At 36.8% G+C, this 24,237-nt stretch overlaps 1 protein-coding gene across 2 annotated transcripts in view; it reads left to right on the top strand.

The window, feature by feature from the left end:
- Pss (phosphatidylserine synthase 1 homolog l(3)77CDf) overlaps positions 1–24,237 on the top strand; it is an 89,351-nt gene that overhangs the window by 48,368 nt on the left and 16,746 nt on the right. For both annotated transcript variants that reach the window (XM_067145434.2, XM_067145433.2), the window contains exons 5-6: positions 1,562–1,816; positions 11,942–12,164. In XM_067145434.2, coding sequence (XP_067001535.2) covers positions 1,562–1,816; positions 11,942–12,164 — 478 coding nt within the window. The remainder of the gene's footprint in view (positions 1–1,561; positions 1,817–11,941; positions 12,165–24,237) is intronic.

A 24,237-nucleotide genomic window follows, 5' to 3' on the forward strand; every position in this document is an offset into this window, starting at 1 on the left:
GTTGCATTCTGTAAAGTATGATTTCGAGCAGTTTTTTATTTGTGCATATGAATAGTTCATTTTTTCTGAGTTGTAACATTACATCTTCTAGCGTTTTTGTAGAATTCAGGATCCTTTTGATCACACACAGTACGTGTGCTGATGTTCTTGTAAATATATATATATTGTTCCCTGTTCACCAACACCCCACATGCAATAAACTAAGAGTTTTAGGTATTGAGAGTCAGGTGATCATGTTTGGTGTGATGCAGATTGGCTGCCTTTTAATCTTGCATTGTCACAACTTATTGTGCCAGTGCAGAGTCCTGTTGAAACACATAGTCTTCCATTGTTATCTTTCTAGAGGTTTATAACTATTTCTAACACCTCTGTGTAGTCAGCAACATTTACCCAAAGGGCCTGTGAAAAGAAATGAGGTGCTATGACATGTTCTTTGCTAATCACCACCACCAAAATTGATGTACAAAAAATAGGGGACATCAGAAGGATCTGCACATAACATTTGTCGTTTCTCCTGTTCGTCTCTTGATCCTGGCAGATTTTTCTTTTTTTTTTTCCAAAAATAAAATAAAAATCCTGATTCTTCTGGATATTTCAACTCCTTCAGTAATCACTTTGCTTATTGTTCTTGTGTGTGTACTGATACGAACTGCCCTTGAGAAGTTCCAAACATATGACTTACGATGTGGATTGTACCCTTAGACACCTTGAGGTGTCTGGCAGTTATTCTCGTGGATGTTCTGGGTTTCTTGTCAATAATGTTCTGCATCTGCTGTACAAGCTGAGATATCCTCATACTGTTTGAAAGCTGAGAATGCTTTTTGTGCCTGGCAACGTACTACAAATCCCCACTAGAGGCTTTCAACTCCAAACTTCACAAAAAGATGACCTGGTGACTTACAAAACTGTGCAATCTCAACATCACTGTCATTTGTGTGTATTGCAACAATTACAGCATGCCTTTTTCTCACTTATATTAACTGATAATCCAGGATTGCGGCACTGAAAAGATAAAAATATAATAATTAATTTCCACATAGCTGCTAGCACACAAATATATGCCCTCCGATACCTTATTTGCGTGTGTATAGTATCCATTATATTAACATCAAAGTATATACAGTTTGTACGTAGTTACAAAGAAATTGCTAACAGTTTTGAAATCAGCTCCTAGTTTTTCATATACCATTTTCACCAAACAGCAGGATCATTTCAGACCAGTGCAATTTAATTTCTTATGGAATCCTTTGTATTTAGTACTGTAGCTTGTAAAAGTATAAAAATCAAAGAACTGTATATTTGCTCTGGTTTCATCTGCCCCTGAGCGGTTCATTTATAATGCTGTATGAAGAATGAAATTGTTATTGGAATTGCATTTGCCTAGACAAAAATTATTTCAATAAGATCATTCAAGTTACAAAATATATATGCATCTCAAGTGAGGATGGCTTTTGTGTTATGTGGTTTGTAGTGAGCCTTTTTTGTGTTATTTTAGATAGTTTAAATTCTTACAACTTGATTAGTAATGGTGTTTTCTGTGTTTTTCCTCTCTTTCTTCCAGAGATATTCACTCTACCTCAGGGAAGATAAAACGAGCCGTCTTACAGTTTACTCCTGGCAGTTGGACTCATGTAAGATGGCTTGATCCAACTTGCACATATATGCGCTTTTTTGCTTTGTGCCAAATGGTGATCTTCTGGCAGGTGTCAGAACTTAATACTTTTTTCTTGAAGCATATATTCGAAATGCCTCCCTCACATCCCATAGTAGTAGTGAGGCTCATTTTGATAGGTGTCTTTGTTGCACCTTCTGTCAGGTATGTATACTGTCATTAACTTACATTCTAAAAATCCAGTCAGGCTTTTGGTGTGTTTTTCCTGTCTTGTCCCCTCTGTACATAATTTTCTTCAGTTCTCGTCTAATTAAATGAGCTGTTTTCTGTATATGGGACTGAATTTCTGTTTAAACAACATTGTTGTTCCTTCAGTTTTTCCAAGATCTAGTACATAAGGCAGATTAATTTAATAATGTAACTGACAGTAACCAAGTCTGGCATAATTCAACTGCTGCCCACCTGTGAACCACATTAGATCATGGGAGATTACTGATAAAAATATGGGCTGTTGGACTAAACAAAAGAGTGATTGAATGGGTGGTTCCATTTCTAGAAAATAGAACTCAAGAGAATTAGATTAGGTGTATTGTTATCTGATCCTGGTAATGATTAGGGCAGGGATCCCACAGGGCATTTTTATTGGACATTTGTTATATATTGTCCCCTTCTCCGGGGTCGCTCAGTCGGCGGAGCGAGAGTCCCAAAGGGTGGACTGTTCGCAGGGCCAACTTGCTTTTACGGGACCGACCGACAGAACATTTATTTTTACAGGGCCATTGGTGACTGGATAGGAGACATAGTGTTGAATGAAAATCAGGACAAAATAACAACAATGTTTATTAAAATATAATGAAAACCCAGCCTGGACAAATGCAAAATAAAAAAAACTTAATACAATATTTCACCAAATAATTAAATTCATTATTGCTTGTGAACAGATAAAACGACTGTGAGTCCTTGCACGCTTCTCGGTTTCATTAGATTCCATTACTTCTTCAGTGAAACTCCTTCCAACATTTTACTCTGTAACATTGAATTAATCATGTGATTAGCAATGCTATCATTTCCATTTGCAGCACAGGTTTAGAAAATTCTCAGGTAAATTACTTTAATACCTCTTTGAGAAACTTCACTATCGAAATTGCATTTACTTATTTAAAAAAAAATTTGTTAAAGATTTACTTTACCACACTTGTGAAAAATCCTTTCTAAATCGTTTATCACCATCATGACATTCTTTAGCTTATTCTCAACAAGTTCTGTACAAATCACTTTTGGAAAACTCCTTACATTGTTTGAGATTGTCGTTATAAATTTGAAAAACTCTTTACCACTTCGAGAAACTTCTTTACAATGTTTGAAAATTTTGAAAAATCCTTTGGCGAACTTCCCCTCTCTCGTAGACTTCGCTCAACTGCAAGTGTGCGGGATTTCTGGCGATATGAATGACATACTTCCATGCATTATTGACCTTATTATAGAGGTGAACAATTGGACGGTCATTCTCATTCCTATCGTTCATTTCAAATGTGTTTAAATTATTATGTATATGCCAGGAGAATCTACTGTATTTTAAGGACGTTTTCCGAAGGAAAAGATGGCTCTTGAAAACGAAACCAGGAAAGATTAAAAATGATCGGTTTATGATCAGAATAAGTACATCGAAAATCTACAGTCTGTTTCCAGTCATTCAACAGGGTCAGGAATGGAATGAATAAAGCCCCCATCTAGCGGCGACAATAGGAATTGTGCCAGCTGCCGAAACCTGTCGCACTCCTCTGAGGCAATGATTAATGAATGACAAATGAAATGAAATTATATTGGACAGTGTTGCTGGAATGAATAATGACAGGGAAAACCGGAGTATCCAGTGAAAAACCTGTCCCGCCTCCGTTTTGTCCAGCACGAATGTCACATGGAGAGACCGGGATATGAACCACGGAACCCATCTGTGAGAGGCCGGCGTCCTGCTGCCTGAGCAACGAAGGCTCCTTATAAATACAATATGAACAGTAAAATCAATTGGTCTCACCTCCTTTTACACCCTACCGCCGTTTATTTACCCCCCCCCCCCCCCCCCAAAAAAAAAAACCATTAAAAGAAGGCGTGTTTCTTTATGTTTAATGGAGATTCCAAAGACCAATGTTCACGTCTATTACCTTCAGTTTTGAGATAAAAATAATTAACTTTTTTTACTTTCACACGTGTCCCCCCCCCCAAGTGTATTTTCCATCAGAAAATACTTGTTTCTTTAATAGTAAAGGATCTTCTAAATACCAATTATCACGACTCTAACTTCAGTTTTTGATTTATGTGTCCTCATGAAAGGAATTAAATTCCTTTTCACTCCCGCCCCCCAAAATGAGTTTTTCTTTGTTTTGAAAGGAGAATCAAATACCACTTTTCACGTCTGTAGGCCCTAACAACTTTAGTTTTTATCAGATATAAGTATTCTCATATAATTAAGTCAATTAATTTTAAATTATTTCACCTCCCCCCCCCCCCCATTCATTGGATTTTCCGAGAATAGGTGTTTCTTTACTGTTAAAGCAGATTCCAAATATCAAATTTCACGTCTGTAACATCTTCATTTTTGAGATAACAGTAGCCTAATTAAAAGAATTCAACACCATTTTCAGCCCCCCGGTCCACCCAAGTCTCATTTCCGAAAACTAAAAATACACTTTTCTTTATTTTTAATAGGGATAAAAACCATTTTTCACTTCTGTAACAAGTTTTTTGAGATATACTGTATAAATTCTCATTTTAAAATTTCACCCTTTTTTTAGTTCCCCTTAAGAGGAGTTTCCAAAAACAAATCACCTATGTTTCTTTACATTTACAGGAGATTCCAAATACCACTTTTTACGTCTCTAACATTCTATGTTTCTCAGATTCTGTAGATGTAGTCTTTCAAAAAATTCACCCCAATTTGTCACTCCTGTTTAACCACCATTAATTGGATTTTCCAAAAACAAAAAAAAAAATACGTGTTTATTTTTAAAGGAGATCCCATATACAAATTTTCAGTTCTGTAACATCTTCAGTTTCTGAGATATATGTATCCTCATTAAAGGCATTCAACTTATTATTCAACCTTTTAACCCCTCCTGTTGGGATTTACAGAAGAAAAAAAAAAAGTGTTCCTTTATTTTTAAAGCAGATTCTAAATATTAATTTTTACATGTGCAAACTTTTAAAGTTTGAGATGTAGATACACTCATTTTAAAAAACCAACCCCTCTTCACCCCCCCCCCCCCCCACTATTTGGATTTTCCAAAAGCAAAAAAAAAAAAAAGTTTCTTTATTTTTAAAGGAGATCCCAAATACCAATTTTCAGGTCTGTAATATCTTCAGTTTCTGAGATTTAAGTATCCTCATTAAAGGCATTCAACCCCTGTTTCACCCCTTCTATAGGGATTTTCCGAAAACAAAAAATACATGTTACTTTATTTTTAAAGGAGATTCTAAATACCAATTTTTACATCTGTAAACTTTTAAAGTTTTAAGATGTAGATACACTCATTTAAAAAATTCACTCCCCCCCCATTTCACCCCCCATTATTTGGATTTTCCAAAAACAAAAAAATACATGTTTTTTTATTTTCAACTGAGATCCCAAACACCAATTTTCAAGTCTGTAATATCTTCAGTTTCTGAGAAATAAGTTTCCTCATTAAAGGCATTGAATCCACTTTTCATCCCTTTTCACACCTCCAATTGGGATTTTCCAAAAACAAAAAAAATACGTGTTTATTTTTAATGAAGATTCTAAATACCAATTTTTACATCTGCAAACTTTCAAAGTTTTGAGATATAGATACACTCATTTTAAAATTTCACTTCCCTTTTCACCCCCTTAGGGACATAATATCCAAAAATCCTCTCTTAGCTAGCACCTACATCTTAATATGAATGTATCCCCAAAATTTAATTTCTTTATGTCCAATAGTTTTGGCGCGGTGATGTTGAATCAGTCAGTCAGGACAAGTTATTTTATATATATAGATTGCCACCTGCATTTTGGGTCTTCACATTCAAATTTAAACATGCTTTGCGCTGTCTTTGACTACTTCAATTACGACCTGAATTTTTATCTTCAAGAAATAGCGCACTCTACATGTACGTTTTTTGTTTGTTTTCCGGTATTGCGCTTTTTACTATTTTTCTCTTCACAATTGTTTTTTGCGTCAACTGTTCAAAAAAAAATCTACAAGATCCTAGTTGCATATTTCAATTATATTGAATCTATATATATAAAATAAGAGTTTTGTCTGTACATTGCTCAGAATTTGAAAATAATGGTATTTCTGTATCGGCCATGCCCATAGTAACAAGAAAATGCACTTTTTACTTTTCCGTAATTTCTGTCTGTCTGTCTGTCTGTCTGTCTGTCTGTCTGTCTGTCTGTCTGTCTGTTTGTCTGTCTGTACACGCATCACGAGAAAACGGTTGAAGAGAATTTAATGAAAATCGGTATGTGAAGTCGGGGGATGAGCCTCTACAATCTAGGCTATAAATCATTTTACTCACGCTGAGTGAAATAGTAATTTAGGGGAAGGCCTGAAATTGAATTCTCAACTATTTATGTTATTAGTGATCTAATGAAAATCGGTATGTGAAGTCGGGGTATGGCCCTCTACAATCTAGGCTATAAATCATTTTACTCACGCTGAGTAAAATGGTAGTTTAGGGGAAGACCTAAAATAGAATTCTCAACTATTTATGTTATTAGTGGTCGTATTTTAAAGAAAATAGGGATGCAAAGTTGGGGAATAAATTGCTACCACCTAGGCTGTCAATAATTGTATTCACGCTGAGAAAAATTGTAGTTTAGGGGAAGGCCTAAAATTTAATTCTCAAATATTGTTGTTATTAGTAGTCCCATCTTGATGAAAATCGGTATGCAAAGTCAGGAAATAAGTCGCTATAGTCTAGGCTGTAAATTATTTTATTCACGCTGAGTGAAATGGTAGTTTAGGGGAAGGCCTAAAATGTAATTCTCAAATATTTCTTATTAGAGGTGTAATCGATGAATGCTACATAACTAAGGTTATATAGTATTAAATTTCCTATTATTCATATCTTAGACATTGTTACTGTACTGGCTATGATCACAAAGATATTCATGAATTTGGATTTTTGTTACTACTGTAAGTCCATATCATCGCCGAGTAACGAGAAAATGGGTAAACAGTATTTAATGAAAATCGGTATGTAAAGTCGGAGAATAAGAAACTACAGTTTACAGTATAAAATATTTTACAAATCACAGAGTCGAAAGAAAAGTAAATGTGTAGGCCTACAATATAGAAAGCTCATAACATTGATCAACAATAACATTACATTGACCATTGTTTGTTGTGATGTGCTTTGTGTCTTCTGTTGCCTCTCATCTCCGGTAGATAGGATTACTGCTGCGTACAGAGTATTTTTTATTTGATTTACGTCGCACCGACATAGATAGGTTTTATGGCAACGATGGGATAGGAAAGGGCTAGGAGTGCGTTAGGCCTTAATTAAGGTACAGGCCCAGCATTTGACTGGTGTGAAAGTGGGAAACCACGGAATACCATCTTCAGTGCTGCCGACAATGGGGTTCGAATCCACTATCTCTTGGATGCAAGCTCACAGCTGCGCACCGCTAACCACACGGTCAACTCGCCCAGTCGTACAGAGTGTAACAGCCTGCCTGAATATTGATGGGAAGTAGCTGGGGAGTTAGATAACTTTCTTCTTTACCATGCCATTCCCCTGGTTTATAAATTTTCTGATACTACTGGTACGTAACACACTGGATCATCATAGCATTCGGGCTATTCAATCCCTACTCTGAGGCACTGATTGGAATGAACAATGTGCATATTTAGCGGAATAATGGCAGATGAGTGTTCATGGCAATCTGCGACGTGGTCATCCCAGCTCTGGAACTTTGGACTATTAGATTGGCACCGCAATCTAACCGCAGCACTGTTCGTTAAAAGTGATAAAACGTGCGGCTTTCCATTTGATCGAGTATTTTATATGATAGCATTGCTTTTAATTGCTACATTCATACTTACGTTTTTGTAATGACCTATGTTGATTTCAGTTAGGAAAACCACAAAGTCAGTCTTTCTGAGAATCCCGTAGCAAAGCACAGGTACATCAGCTAGTTGTATTATATATATGTACATTTTCGTGACCGAAGCAAATACTGGATCATTAAACTATTCATCAAGTTCCGTCTGCGTTTGAAAGCACAGTGCCTGACATTGAATTTGTCGCGCTGATCTTCGAGAGCTGGCAATTTACTTCAATTGAGCTACTCGTCTTCGGCTTCTGCACGATTTTTGATTTTCATATTTGTTGGATTGTGTTGTGACTTTGCGCCTGATAGTGTATGCAAGCTGGCTCATTTAACTGTTCTCCGCTTCTCGTCAACATTATGAGACAATGCCGAACTTTGCGTGTGCTATGCTGCTGTTCAGAACATTGCGCCTTGCTTCTTTTAAGTGACTTACTTTCTACTTCTTCTGAATTTTACAGTGCCTATCCCCGTTATTTTATATTGCCTATTCAACTGTTTTTATGTGGACTTGATCTTTAATTTCTTTCTTACCTATGCATTGTTTTTTGCGTTTTATTCGGCTGATGACCCGGATTGGGGTCGAAATCGGTACCGCTTCTGCTTATAATTAAATAGGAATGTAACTTTACATTTTGTTTTTATTTGTATTGAATAGGTTGAACTACCTTATTTATTATTTCAATTTAATTGAGATTAGGAAGAATGTAAGATGTGATGGTTATAGTATGTAGTGATGAAGAGACTGGCCCAGAATAGAGTGATGTAGAGAGCTGCATCAGACCTGGCCAGTCAGGCATTACATTCACAATATCTCCTCAGAAGGTCAGCAGCAACATGAATGGGTATTCACTTATCTAAATTGTGGCAGGGTGATCCATGTGATGACCAAGGTAAGCATGGATAATTGGCCTGGTTTTGCTCCTGAGAGACTGGCAGCTTGAGAGTCTGGAGGGCTTTGCAGTCTGTAGTGGGAAGGTTAGTATGTAGATTAATAGGAAGAGCGGGATGGGATAGAGTAAGGTATAACGGATTATAGAACTGCATCAGACCCTATTTCAACACTATTCTTTTGCATATCAAATGTAATTTTTCAGTACTACTAAGTAAGTATGCAACAGAATTCCTTCAACTGTAATAAGAATTACAGTATTCTGTTTGTACATTTTCTGTCATTTAGAATTTAGGAAGAGATAGGAGATTATAAAGTGTACCTGACGGGTGTTAGAAAGGGAAGGGCAGAGTCTGGGGTAGGGTTCTTTATCAGGAATACCATTGCACAAAACATAGTTTCTGTTAGGCACGTAAATGAGCGAATGATGTGGGTAGATTTGGCAGTTGGAGGAATTAGGACTAGAATTGTGTCCGTGTATTCACCATGTGAGGGTGCAGATAAGGATGAAGTTGACAAGTTTTATGAAGCATTGAGTGACATCGTGGTCAGGGTCAACAGCAAGGTTAGAATAGTGCTAATGGGCGATTTCAATGCAAGAGTTGGGGGAGTAGAACTGAAGGATACGAAAGGGTGATTGGTAAATGTGGGGAAGATATGGAAGCTAATGGGAATGGGAAGCATTTGCTGGACTTCTGTGCTAGTATGGGTTTAGCTGTTACGAATACATTCTTCAAGCATAAGGCTGTTCACTGCTACACGTGGGAGGCTAGGGGTACCAGATCCATAATAGATTATATCTTAACAGACTTTGAATTCAAGAAATCTGTCAGGAATGTACGAGTTTTCCGGGGATTTTTCGATGATACAGACCACTATCTGATCTGTAGTGAACTAAGTATCTCAGGCCTAGGGTAGAGAAAGTGAAATCTGTCTACAAACGAATAACGGTAGAAAATCTCCAGGACGAGGAAATTAGACAGAAGTACATGGATATGATTAGTGAGAAGTTTCGAACAGTAGAGAGTAAGCAGGTTCAGGATATAGAAAATGAATGGGTGGCATACAGGGATGCTGTAGTGGAAACAGCAAGGGAATGCCTAGGAACAACTGTGTGTAAAGATGGGAAAAGGCGAACAGCTTGGTGGAATGATGAAGTGAGAGCAGCTTGTAAACGTAAAAAGAAGGCTTATCAGAAATGGCTCCAAACAAGGGCCGATGCAGCAGGGATTTGTATGTAGATGAAAGAAACAGAGCAAAACAAATAGTTGTTGAATCCAAAAAGAAGTCATGGGAAGATTTTGGTAACAACCTGGAAAGGCTAGGTCAAGCAGCAGGGAAACCTTTCTGGACAGTAATAAAGAATCTTAGGAAGGGAGGGAAAAAGGAAATGAACAGTGTTTTGGGTAATTCAGGTGCTCATAATAGATCCCAGGGAATCACTGGAGAGGTGGAGGGAATACTTTGAACATCTTCTCAATATAAAAGGAAATCATCTTGGTGGTGCTGCGAACAGCCAAGCTCATGGGGAGGAGGAAAATAATGTTGGTGAAATTATGCTTGAGGAAGTGGAAAGGATGGTAAATAAACTCCATTGTCATAAAGCAGCAGGAATAGATGAAATTAGACCTGAAATGGTGAAGTATAGTGGGAAGGCAGGGATGAAATGGCTTCATAGAGTAGTAAAATTAGCATGGAGTGTTGGTAAGGTACCTTCGGATTGGGCAAAAGCAGTAATTGCACCTATCTATAAGCAAGGGAACAGGAAGGATTGCAACAACTATCGAGGTATCTCATTGATTAGTATACCATGCAAAGTATTCACTGGCATCTTGGAAGGGAGGGTGCGATCAGTCGTTGAGAGGAAGTTGGATGAAAACCAGTGTGGTTTCAGACCACAGAGAGGCTGTCAGGATCAGATTTTCAGTATGCGCCAGGTATTTGAAAAATGCTACGAGAAGAATAGGCGGTTGTGTTTGTTTCGTAGATCTAGAGAAAGCACATGACAGGGTACCGAGGGAAAAGATGTTCGCCATACTGGGGGACTATGGAATTAAAGGTAGATTATTAAAAGCAATCAAAGGCATTTATGTTGACAATTGGGCTTCAGTGAGAATTGATGGTAGAATGAGTTCTTGGTTCAAGGATAGACAAGGCTGTAATCTTTCACCTTTGCTGTTCGTAGTTTACATGGATCATCTGCTGAAAGGTATAAAATGGCAGGGAGGGATTCAGTTAGGTGGAAATGTAGTAAGCAGTCTGGCCTATACTGACGACTTGGTCTTAATGGCAGATTGTGCCGAAAGCCTGCAGTCTAATATCTTGGAACTTGAAAATAGGTGCAATGAGTATGGTATGAAATTTAGCCTCTCGAAGACTAAATTGATGTCAGTAGGTAAGAAATTCAAGAGAATTGAATGTCAGATTGATGATACAAATCTAGAACAGGTCGATAATTTCAAGTATTTAGGTTGTGTGTTCTCCCAGGATGGTAATATAGTAAGTGAGATTGAATCAAGATGTCGTAAAGCTAATGCAGTGAGCTCACAGTTGCGATCAACTCAGGATATCTTATTCATAAGTTAGAAGTAACAGACATGAAAGTAGCAAGAATGATTGCTGGTACAAACAGGTGGGAACAATGGCAGGAGGGTACTCGGAATGAGGAGATAAAGGCTAATTTAGGAATGAACTTGATGGATGAAGCTGTACGCATAAACCGGCTTCGGTGGTGGGGTCATGTAAGGCGAATGGAGGAGGATAGGTTACCTAGGAGAATAATGGACTCTGTTGTGGAGGGTAAGAGAAGTAGAGGTAGACGAAGAAGACGATGGTTAGACTCGGTTTCTAACGATTTAAAGATAAGAGGTATAGAACTAAATGAGGTCACAACACTAGTTGCAAATTGAGGATTGTGGCGACGTTTAGTAAATTCACAGAGGCTTGCAGACTGAACGCTGAAAGGCATAACGGTCTATAATGATAATGTATGTATGTATGTATGTATGTATGTAGAATTTCACTAATTTGGAATGGTTTTTCCTCCCTGTAATCTTAATTGGATAATGTTTTACTGTACCATCAGTAAAATATTTTCGTATAATAATGGGTTGTGCTCAAAGCAAAACTACTAAGGTAACCATAACTTATACTGCACCAAAACATGTTTTTTTGTTAGAAGATGACCAACATCATTAATTCTTTTATCTTATAACTTGCCTTAGGTTAATTTATTTGATTATTGTGTGTAGTGTTTGTAAAATTATATCTCACATTGTGCACCTTGGTAACATCACTGTTACTATTAGGGGAGTATTGCATACATTTCATTGTCAACAGACACCTAATTCTGTTCTGAATTTTTCAGGCAGTACTACAGCTATGTAACAGATACTCAGTGTAAACGTGTGGGTACTCAGTGCTGGGTATACGGTGCCATCATGGTTACTGAGGCTATTCTATGTATCAAAAATGGCAAAGAACTTTTTGAACAGACTCAAGCAATAAATATTATTCTATGGCTGCTATTACAATTATTGCTATCAATTTTGTGTGTTTATGGCTGTGTTCTGTGGCATCGCTACTTCCAGGTATGTTGCCAGCTGCATCAGTATATCTGTGTTGATTCTGCATGTTAAATAAGCATGAACCCTCTTGTTTAAAAGTTTTTAATTTGATAAGTGTATGTTTATTCTTTCCATTTGTTATATATGGTATTCAGAAAGGAACAAATTGCTTGATGAAACAGTACCATTATTAAATTTAAGCTTTTAAAAAATAACCTGTTTTTTTTCTCTCCATTGTTGCACTGGATTCACTGGATGGAACCACCCACGCACACGCACACACACACACACACACACACACACACACAGACACACACACACACACACACACACACACACACACACACACACACACACACACACACACACACACACCCCCCTCTCTCCCAAGACACTGGCTGAGTGCTACAGTCAACAGGCTCTATTAGTGATAATAAGGCAAAAAGAGATGATGATGGTGGTGATGATGATGATTTGGGGACAGATGATGAAATATTTTTTCCCTTTGGATTAGAATGTTGCTCAATAGTACAGAAATTCATTCTGTGATACAACAAAAGTTTTATTTTGCAGTTTTTTGCTAAATTTCCTAATATAGCATTTTGATGATTTTTAGATCATTTTAAATAATTCTTTTAAAATTTGTGCATGTATTACTGACTGATAAGTCCACAATATGACAATATAAAGAAAAATATAATTTTTTTCTTACAAATGGTTAAATTTGCTAAGTGTCTTTCATAAATCCTGTATGAAATGGCGTATGTCTTTTAGTGCCGGGAGATCCCAGGTCGGGTTCGGCTCGTCAGGTGCAGGTCTTTTTGATTTGACGCCTGTAGGCGACCTGCGTGTCGTGATGATGAAATTGTGATGAAGACAACCCATACACCCAGCCCCTGTGCCAAGGAAATTAACCAATGCAGGTTAAAATTCCAGACCCTGCCGGGACTGAACCCGGGACCCCTTTGATCAAAGGCCAGCACGCATAGGTAGTGCATACCGTGGAGGCCACTACGTAGGCTACTTGGAGTCACCGGCAGTGCCAAGTGAGCTAGCTGGAAAATTTATAATGTCCAATAACGGACTAACTATATTGGTATTAAAATTTACTCAGTCGGGACAAATATTTCAGGTTCTCTATGGGAATCAACATCTGTATCACCAGTTTCTTTGGTAAAATTCCTCTATATAATCTACTTAGGGTGTCAAGTAATGCTATGCCTCTGTAATTATTTGGATTACTTCTTTCACCATGCTGTTTGTAAACTGAACATATTATACCCAATTCGAAAGACTCGGATATCTTTTTGAATAATTTTACTTATATTTCCAATATTTGTAGACTTTTGACTAGTTTCCTAAACTCATTTCTAATATTCTCATATTCTAATATTTCTTCATCGAAGCAGGGAATATTATCTCCAGACCCGTCGAGATATCCATACATGTTCTGTTTTTTATCCATGTATCATGTCGTCCTAACAATTTGTGAAAATAATCAAGCCAAACTCCATTAATAATTCTAACATTAACATATCCTCTATCTCATCTTCTTATTTCATTATAATTCTATTCCATAACTTATCTCTATGATTATTTTTACAAGCCATATTTATTAATTTCGTCTGCTCCTGTTGCCATATCCTCCTTTGTTCTATTAATAACACTTTGTATTCCTTTCTTAGTCTACATGACTGTTCATGAACCTCAATGATAACATATTTCCTTTACATCCCGCTAACTAAATTTATGGTTTTTTGAGACCCCGAGGTGCTGGAATTTAGTCCTGCAGGAGTTCTTTTACATGCCAGTAAATCTACCAACACAAGGCTGACGTATTTGAGCACCTCCGAATACCACAGGACTGAGTCAGGATTGAACCTGCGAAGTTGGGGTCAGAAGGCCAGCGCCTCAACCGTCTGAGCCACTCAGCCCGGCGTTCATATACCTCAGGAGTAGAGGATGGTTGCGTAGTTGTACTTCCTCTTAAAACAATAATCAGCACCACCATCACCCTCTTTCCTGGAGGCCTTTAGGCCTCTAATCACGTCCAATTTCTTAGTTTTGCACAATTCGTTGTAGCAGCCCTTTCCCCTGTCTTTATTTTTATTGATTTCTCTTCCAGTGAGCTATGGTGTTAAAGGGTTTCTCTACCAGTTCTGTCACTAGGTCCACATTATTACTCAATAATGCTATCTCTATTTCACTCTTAATTCTTTGAAATTATTTTCCTCTTAAATATTTATTATTCTACTTATCCTCTATTTTCCTTACAATATTAACCTCAGCCTGCTCCTTCCCATACACCCGTAACATAATAAATACTGGGAAATGGTGTGTTTTATTTACCATTTCTAAAATATCTCCTGTACATACAACCAAATCAATTGCACTAACGCTGTGCATTGTAGTATGTATCAGCTTTCCCATTTCATCTCCCCACCACCATCCATTCAGAATATATAGATTTTCTGAAGCACATATTTCTAACAAATTTTCAACATATTAGGTCATGTTCAATACATACAGTATGTACCGAAGAGATGTTAAGTACAGAACAAAAATGGCCAACCAGACACCAGTGGGAATCCAAATCCACAACCTTCCGATTTTGCATTAGATGCTCTTACCAGTTGAGCTATGATGGCATAAGTAATATTTGTTCTGTTGAAAAGGATCTAAGGTACAGGTCTAGCATTACTGCCATCACAACTGTAGAGCGTATGCAAATTTACTGAACACAACCTAATATGTAGGATGCTAAATAGTTTATGATGTCACCTATTCAATACATTACAAATTTTAAACATTTAGGAATTTATCATTATTTCCATATGAGACATGTTTCGCCCTTCTTTGAGGGCATCATCAGTCATAGTACTTCCTCAAGGCATAAATCAGGTACCTGATTTGTAATTCAATTGTAAATCCATTGTCCGTGATAAAATAAACCGCCTATCTTAGTATTTACAATTTAATTACAAATCAGGTACCTGATTTATGCCTTGAGGTAGTACTATGACTGATGATGCCCTCAAAGAAGGGCAAAACATGTCTCATATGGAAATAATGATAAATTACTAAATGTTTAAAATTTCTAATGTATTGAATAGGTGACATAACAAGCTATTTAGCATCCTACATATAGTACCTTCAATACGGATCAATAATGATATTTATCACTTGCAACACAATCTAATATGCCGACAGTTTGAGTACAGTGTGGTCATGAAAATTCAATATTCATTGAATCAGCCCACAACAGGCTATTTGTGCACACACTATAGTTACAGGAATAGTGTTAGTGGAACTTAAGGCCGTTGGGTAAGAGACAGGCAGCTACCCTTATACCATGGGGCTGACTGAACGGTCTTTATACGTGTATCTGAGCAGATTAAAAACTAAACTGAATATATGGAAGCATATTTAATGAGGTGGTTAACTAATCAACTGGTAGGCTATGAATGGGAAAGATGTCTTGGGACCCAATAAAAGTACAGTCAGTACAGAAAATATGCATGCTAACTATTCTGAATGATTCTTTAAACGTTTTTTTCTGTCCTTCATTCGATGTGCAGTATTGTCATAATTATGGTGTCCTTTTCGATAATTGGGATAAAATTGGTAGTAGTATGCGCTGGTACCGTATGGTACTGTAGTCCTTCGTTAACCATTTTTATTTTTATAAAAACAAGCCAAATGATATCATTACTGGCTTTTTGATCAAGGCAGCCATGTTTATCCCAGCTAGTGCATGTGAATTTTTAAAAAAATGAAAAGTTGCATCCCTGGGGTTTGGATTCCAAGTAAACCTGGAGGTCCCTTGGCCATGATCATATGTTCATGTATAAACTACAACCTTACAAACCCATGGCATATTCTGCAAATAGGCTGCAGATATTGGAGCATCTTGTGGTCATTGTGACTACTTCCTCAATCGTATTGCATGGCTATTGTGACAGGGTCCCTTGCTCTCAAGTCTGATGGTGCCTCAATTAGTCTCACAAGACTGAGTGAACTCCATTCCAGTTCACAGTCCAGAATTAGTCTTTGAACAAGGCCTGGAATGGAACTTAGGGCCGTTGGGTAAGATACAGGCATGCTACCCTTGTACCATGGGGCTGACTGAACGGTCTTTATGTGTGTATCTGAGCAGATTAAAAACTAAACTGAATTTATGGAAGCATATTTAATGAGGTGGTTAACTAATCAACTGGTAGGCTATGAATGGGAAAGATGTCTTGGGACCCAATAAAAGTACAGTCAGTGCAGAAAATATTATTGTTGCATTGTTTTAACTTATAACTGTTCAACTAGCCAAAATAGAATGACATTCATTTCATTACTGACCCTTATTTATGTTGGTTTACCTTCACCAGATCCAATTTCTCAGTATGGACAAACTTTACACGTAATAAAAGTCGGAACATTGTTCATGTGTGCCATACTAAGTGATTCCAGTAAAACCCATGATCTCACATTTTGATGCATCAAAAATAGAAATTATATTCTTAAGTCTGCATAAATAATTACAGTTCTTCATTTCTCAGCCAATTTGTTCTTTTTCTCTTTTTTTTTTTTTTTTTAAATATTGATCTTGTTTTTCAAGTTAAAGCATGCTTGCATTCATCTATGCATGAATTTGTATTCTGTTTTAATGAGTTTGCTTGATTTCTCTTAAGATCCTTTCACACTGAAACAATAATTTGAGAGATTCATGATCTGCAATTGGCAAATAAATGCGATCTTCAAATCAATAAAAAATTACATTATCTTCCATTTTATTAAGTGGGTTATATTTCTGCAAATGAATATGTAAAAGAAAAAAATAGAAATTCCCATTTTGCTTCAGATAATAGGACCTTCATTCAGTTATTTTAAAATTACAGATATGAATTTTTTGTTTGTTTCAAAATGTTTAATAAAAATATATTTTGTACATTGTTGTAAATATGACCAGAAACAAGTATTTCTGTGTTGTAAAAATTATATTCTGAAACTTTTCCTATTGGTGTCTGAATCTAGAATTGCGGAGTTTGACTGGCTGAGTATTCAAGCTGTTGTTTAGATGGTCGGTTGGAATACTGTATATTTTATAGTCTTATTTCATGGTTTGAATATTGTATACCTAAATGAATGTACTGAATAGTACACAGTGTCAAATACTGTACAATGCCAATACTGGACAATTGATTCGTTTAACATGTGAATGACTGGCAACATGCAGTTGCACAGCCATGCATACAAAGCAACTGTTTCCACTTGACACTGCTTGCCATTTTATTGTAACTTCATTCCTATGTTAAAAATTACCACCAAATGGAAAATAATAGAAAGTTAGATGGTCATCAAGGAAACCAGTTGTCAAAGGAAACGTAGAGGCTTATATCTTTCAATGCTAATGCAAAATAATGATCAACAGAAGTGTAATGTTTGTGCTCATTGACTCAGTAGCACATAACCATCAGAAAAATCTCAGTGTAGCAAACTCTGTGCTAGCGATTAATCTGTCTCAGAAAGAGAGTGTAACCTTCTGGAAGGCCAAGCTAGAGGAATTAAACTTCTTTGTAAAATAAACAATATCAGTGCATTTGTGTTGAGATACTGAAAGAGCTTGTAACAAAAGGGGAACATTTTAATTTCTTACATAAAATTTTAATTTATTCCACTAAATATATCGGTTTTCCAATATTCATTTGCTTTTTACAAAAGCTAGATATTTGGCTATAGAAAATACCAAAACATCACAATTTTCCTTACATTGTGCAATTCTTGAAAGTTATCAGTTTTTAGTTTTCTTTTCTGTTTTCTTTATCAATTGTTATGAAATTTATGGCCAAACAAAACAAACTTAATGTTTCTACTGTCCTTCATGACTACACTGGTCACTATAAATGGTGTTTCCACCCCTAGTGTCTACGACAGCCTGTAAACACAGGCATACTGTTCACAAGTTGTTGGGTGGCCTCTGTTATAATGTGATCCCACTCCTCCAGCAACGATGTTTTCAGTGTCCCTGTCGATGACAGTATCCCCACTGAAGTTCCGCGATGGGAAAAAAAAAAAAAAAGAGGCAAAGCGAACGAAGTGACAGGAGTGAGTTAATTAGAAGTATGTGAGCGCTCGTATACGTATGACTCGCTTCAAGTACCGTAGATGTGCACTCGTTGTAGGAAGTAGAGTCAATTCAAGTATTGAATTCTTATTGGTTTCATTAAATAAATTCACCTTAATTTCTGCTGAAATATCATTAAAATTAAATTAAAAATTCAGTTACTAATTATTACAATTCACACGTGATATCATTAACACTGTCCAATCAAATATTAGTGTACACCTTCTTAGTTACGCATATCACGCCATCGAAGATATTATAAACATTTCCTTTGCTATAAATCCAGTGTGGCTGCAGACGAACATCTTCTAGCTATTTTCATCTCTCGTTTACTTTTATTTTTATTTTTTTTACTTCCCCGAGGCAGCTAAGCTTCCCCTTCAGGTTACAAACCAGTCACCACCTGGCACAAGGACACACGCGCCATGCCAACAAAGCTAGCCCATTGACACACTGACCCATATTTAAATAGCGGAGACCAGCATACGGGCACAATATGTACTTGCACTGCCAGTCAACCAAAATGGCAACATGCAGGTAGCAGTAAAATGAAAATGTTAAAGGTCCACCTTTTCAATACAATGAATGGTTATTGATGTGAGTATATATCACATAATGTTTAAAGAAGATTGGTACTAGTCTTGACGCTCAATGCGCGTTATCATCAACCAGCGAATCAATTGAGCAAAATACAACTTATCAAATAGCAATATATAACACATGATAGCACCTACAAGACAAATGTTAAACTATAACTAGTTCAAATATAAAACACATGACAGCAAATACAAGGACTAATGTTAAAAGTTAAATTGTAACAAGTTAAAACAATGAAAGCACATCAGAGAAGGTAACACAATTGTTAAGGTATGATACACGAGAAAATACTCCAGCTTGAGGTTTATAGAACATAATATGTATCTGTATACAACACTTGAATGCACCTACTGAGGCAAATTTTAAATGTAACGTCAAAATGATGAGGGTATGGTGCGTATGACCATCTGAAACACATGACAACACGTATAAAGTCACTGTTCAATTATAACCAGTTGAAATGATGAGGTGCGTCTGACCGTAAAATATACAATTTTTGAGAAGGTATCCCAGTTGTTGAGTCTTGATAAACAAGATAATAGTCCAGCTTGAGGTGCATAGATCATAAAGTAACATATGTTATCAGTGGGAAGAATAAACCTTGTTCTCTTAAGTTGCGGTAATTAACAGGCTTAATTCAGGTGGTTTCAAAGCCAACAATATGGTCGTGCGAAGATCATACTTTGAATCAACGTCATGATTCCCAGTTCGGTATGAAAACGTGGAGACCTGACGAAAAATTGAAAACCAAAATAGGCGTGATATAAATGTACATAGCCAAAAAAAAAAAAAAAAGGGAAAAGACGCGAACTCACCTTGAGCAGCTTGATGGCACAGTTGTTGAAAGGAGAGGAGCTGGGCTAATGAAGAGAGCAATAATGGAGGCAGAGTAGCAGAGGGTAAGGGAGAGTGAGAGGTGGGGAAGGGGAAAGAGGAGGAGCTAAAGCTGGGGAGTAGGGCTATGGTGGGGCAGAGGGATGAGGTAGCAGGGTTAAGTGACGAGGATGCGTATTGCACATGGCTTGAAAGATAGCGCTAGGGTTTGTAAATCTGATTTTTTAAACAAGTTAATTAAGAAATCAAAAAGGATATTAGTCTTCTCAGAAATTTCATTTAAGTTGAAGTTAGGATTAAAGTATTGATCAAAATGGATAAAACAATTTTCAGTTATATTCACGAGAGGCCCTTTATTGGCCATTTGAAGGATCTCTAAATCGTGTTCAATGTTGGTAAACTTGTGGTTGGAGTCAGAGATGTGTTGACCTGTTGCTGAAAACTTATAAAGGGCCTCTCATGAATATAATTGAAAATTGTTTTATCCATTTCGATCAATACTTTAATCCTAACTTCAACTTAAAATGAAATTTCTGAGAAGACTAATATCCTTTTTGATTTCTTAACTTGTTTAAAAATATCAGATTTCCAAACACCAGCGCTATCTTTCAAGCCATGTGCAATACGCATCCCCGTCACTTACCCCCGCTACCTCATCCCTCTGCCCACCATAGCCCTACTCCCCAGCTTTAGTAGCTCCTCCTCTTTCCCCTTCCCCTCCTCTCACTCTCCCTTCCCCTCTGCTACTCGGCCTCCATTATTGCTCTCTTCATTAGCCCAGCTCCTCTTCTTTCACCAACTGTGCCATCACGCTGCTCAATGTGAGTTTGCCTCTTTTCCCTTATCTTTCTTTTGGCTATGTACATTTATATCACGCCTAATTTGCTTTCAATCTTTTTGTCAGGTCTCCACATTTCCATACTGAACTGGGAATCGTGACGTTGATTCAAAGTATGATCTTCGCACGACCACATTGTTGGCTTCGAAACCAACTGATTTAAGCCTGTTGATTACCGCAACTTAAGAGAACAAGGTTTATTCTTCCCACTGATAACATATGTTACCTTATGATCTATGCATCCCAAGCTGGACTATTCTCTTGTTTATCAAGACTCAATAACTGGGATACCTTCTCAAAAATTTTATATTTTACAATCAGACGCACCTCATCATTTCAACTGGTTATAATCTAACAGTGACTTTATAGGTGCTGGCATGTGTTTTAGATGGTCACATGCACCATATCCTCATCATTTTAACATTACATTTAAAATTTGCCTTAGTAGGTGCATTCAAGTGTTGTATACAGATACACCTTATGTTCTATACCTCAATCTGGACTATTTTCTCATGTATCATACCTTAACAATTGTGTTCCCTTCTCTGATGTGCTTTCATTTCTTTAACTTGTTACAATTTAACTTTTAACATTAGTCCCTGTATTTGCTGTCATGTGTTTTATATTTGAACTAGTTATAGTTTAACATTTGTCTTGTAGGTGCTATCATGTGTTACATATTGCTATTTGATAAGTTGTATTTTGCTCAATTGATTCGTTGGCTGATGATGACGCGTATTGAGCGTCGAAACTAGTACCAATCTTCTTTAAACATTACGTGATATATACTCACATCAATAAACATTCATTGTATTGAAAAGGTGGACCTTTAACATTTTCATTTTACTGTAATCCCAGTTCAATACGGAACAAAACTAACTTTCAACATGCAGGTAGGTCATACGTACTGCAGCTCTCTTAATTCTTATGAATAAAAGGAAAAAGAGGAGAGAGAAGAAGGTTTAGGTTGGGAACTGGATACTCAGAAGACCAAAGCATGGAGCCTACAATGATCTGCTGCAAGAATTGAGAGTAGAGAATATGGATAGGTTTCAAAATTTTTGTAGAATGTCTACAAACGATCTGGAGTGTTTATTGACATTAATTAGAAAAGAGTGAAAATGTGCTACCTGAAAAGGTCTCTGCATGATTTTCTCCTAGAGATCAAACTCACAATAAATGGACCTGCCCACTTCATGTCCATGGTAAATGACAGAGATAAATATATGCTTGATGAAAACACTGCTAGAAAAATATTGTTTCACCTTTCTAATTCAACTATTTAAGCCTTCTATGTTTTGGCAACTTTACATACAGTACATGTGGACACATTTTATGTCATATGGTATTATTATCCTCTGGCCTAAAATGTTGCAACGGCCGGTACGCAGAATTTTCCTTGTCCGAAAGTGCAGCTGCTGCTTTGGTCAAACAAGTTATTGCAAGTCCCATCAAAATGCTGCTATGTTACGCGATAGTTAAAACTTTAGCATAGATGGGGACTTGAACCAAATTAAAATAATAAGTGGATTTAACTCGCTTATTCTTTTAATTTGGTTTAATCAAAGTTCAGTACAGACCATAAAATGGAATTCATTTCTCTAGATGGGGACTTGCCCTAACAGAACTCGCCTTATCTCCTAAATAAGACAGGTGTAAAATTTCATTAAATCACAACCCAAAAACCAGTGGACAGTACATCGATATCTGAACAAGCAGCCACAGCCTTGCTCTCAGATGCGAAAAGAAATGAAAATAAATACAGTATATACTTACCTTTGCTAAAGGAACATTCTTTGTCCGAAATTGTTGCTATGCTACTCTCTGTGAATTTCATAGCAGAAAAATATGGCCACTGAGACTCAGCTGGCTTCCTTAGAAGCTACTTTATATTTTTACAAGTTTCTTCACATCCTAGGAAAACTGCATTCAGATTGTGCCATTTTCTCAGTATTTATTTTGGTGGCATGTTAGTCCTCCACATTCATACTGAAAGCATTGGGTGTCTTAATTCTGTCTTTGAATTCACTGCTGGGAACGTCTCAAATTTCTGGGAAGCACTCAATATTTTGTATTAATTCACCAGTGTTCTTCCTAGTCGATTGAGTATGTGTGTTGTGCTTGCGTGAATTTAATAACGTTTTCTAAATTAAATTACAATACATGGGGAAATAAATACGTGAAATGTGATCATCTGTTTACCAAATTGTGCCTTCCACTTACACAAAATAGGATTTGATTTTATCCGTGCAAGTAACTTGTGGAAGCTTGCAATGTGTTCTTCACACTGCTAGCAAGAGATTGGCTGCAAGCGTCATGACCAAGTAACTGTTAACCACCGCAAGTCACCTTGCCGAGGCATTTATACTTGCAATTGGCATAGCAAGTTGCTCCATACAAGTAAATTGCTGCAATGACTTGCTAGTGTAAACCTAGCCTTACGTAAAAATATTAAAGTGTTCCACTTTTTTCCTGATCATTGTGTATGGGTGTGGGTGGTCGGAAACAACGTGAACCAGCTATGTGAGCGTTAGTGTTGGTCATACTGATAAGTAATTTGAAGTGAATAATTTGATATATAGCGTTGCTGTCATTTTATCAGCTTCTGAAATTAGCCAATCAGATCACTTGGCGGGTGAACTCAAATGGACTTTGCGAGGCCGTGTTGCTAAGCCTGTACTTGGCTTAAGACCGGTTTGAGAGCACGAATTGGAGAAAGAATTTCGTCAGAATAGGAATTTGAATATGGACCTCCCAGATGACAGGATCACACCATAACAAGCATTATGGCGATATCGGCTGGAGGCCACGGCAAGTTTGTTGCTGATCTCTCGGCATAGCTCTCAAACCGGTCTAAGTCACTTGCAAATTTAGCAACACCACCCCTCAAAGTCCATTTGAGTTTGCCTGCCAAGCGATCTGATTGGCTAACTTCAGCAGCTGATAGTGACAACAGCGTGAGATATCAAATTATTTCTTTCAAATTACTTACCAGTATGACCAACACTCTTAAAGGTCATATACCCGATTCATGTTTTTCACGGCCACCCTGTATGTATAAAACTTAATTACAGTTTGGTTTTCCTTTTCTTCTGTTATGGAAAATGTTAGGCCTATAACGCTGTAGAGACATATTTCAGATGTCATACTGGAAATATACTGAAATAAAAACTGATAATTCATTAAAATGTAGTATATCATATATGACAGGGTTTATTACGTTCAAATACTAGGTACACACAATATTTCCTCCACCTACTGCTTACATAATGTTTTATATATTATTTTAATCTGTAATAATCATTCCAAACTCCTTTTTTAAAAGTAATTTTCATTATAGAGCATTGAATTCACTTATCTTTTATAGCATTGTTTAGTAATTTTTTGCTAGTTCAGACTTTCTCGTATCATTTCGATTTTTTAAAAATTTTCCTTTCTATAAGTGACAGATGAATCACCTTCAAGCTGTTGCTTTGAACTTATTACCATATTTAACCATCAGAGTACCTAGAGACCTTGACTGCACATGATGCAATTATGCAAAGAAACAATCCTCCTGTTTCGTGGTACTCTTGAACTTCAGTGGTACAGTAGAGTCTCGATTATTTGACCTAAACGGGACCTTGAGTACGTCGGATCACCGAAAATGTCGGATAATACAGAATAACTTTGAAAATGAACTGAAACAAACAGGAAGGCTATACTCTAGTACT

This window comes from Anabrus simplex, chromosome 4, assembly GCF_040414725.1.
Source record: "Anabrus simplex isolate iqAnaSimp1 chromosome 4, ASM4041472v1, whole genome shotgun sequence".
Taxonomy (NCBI): Eukaryota; Metazoa; Arthropoda; class Insecta; order Orthoptera; family Tettigoniidae; genus Anabrus; species Anabrus simplex.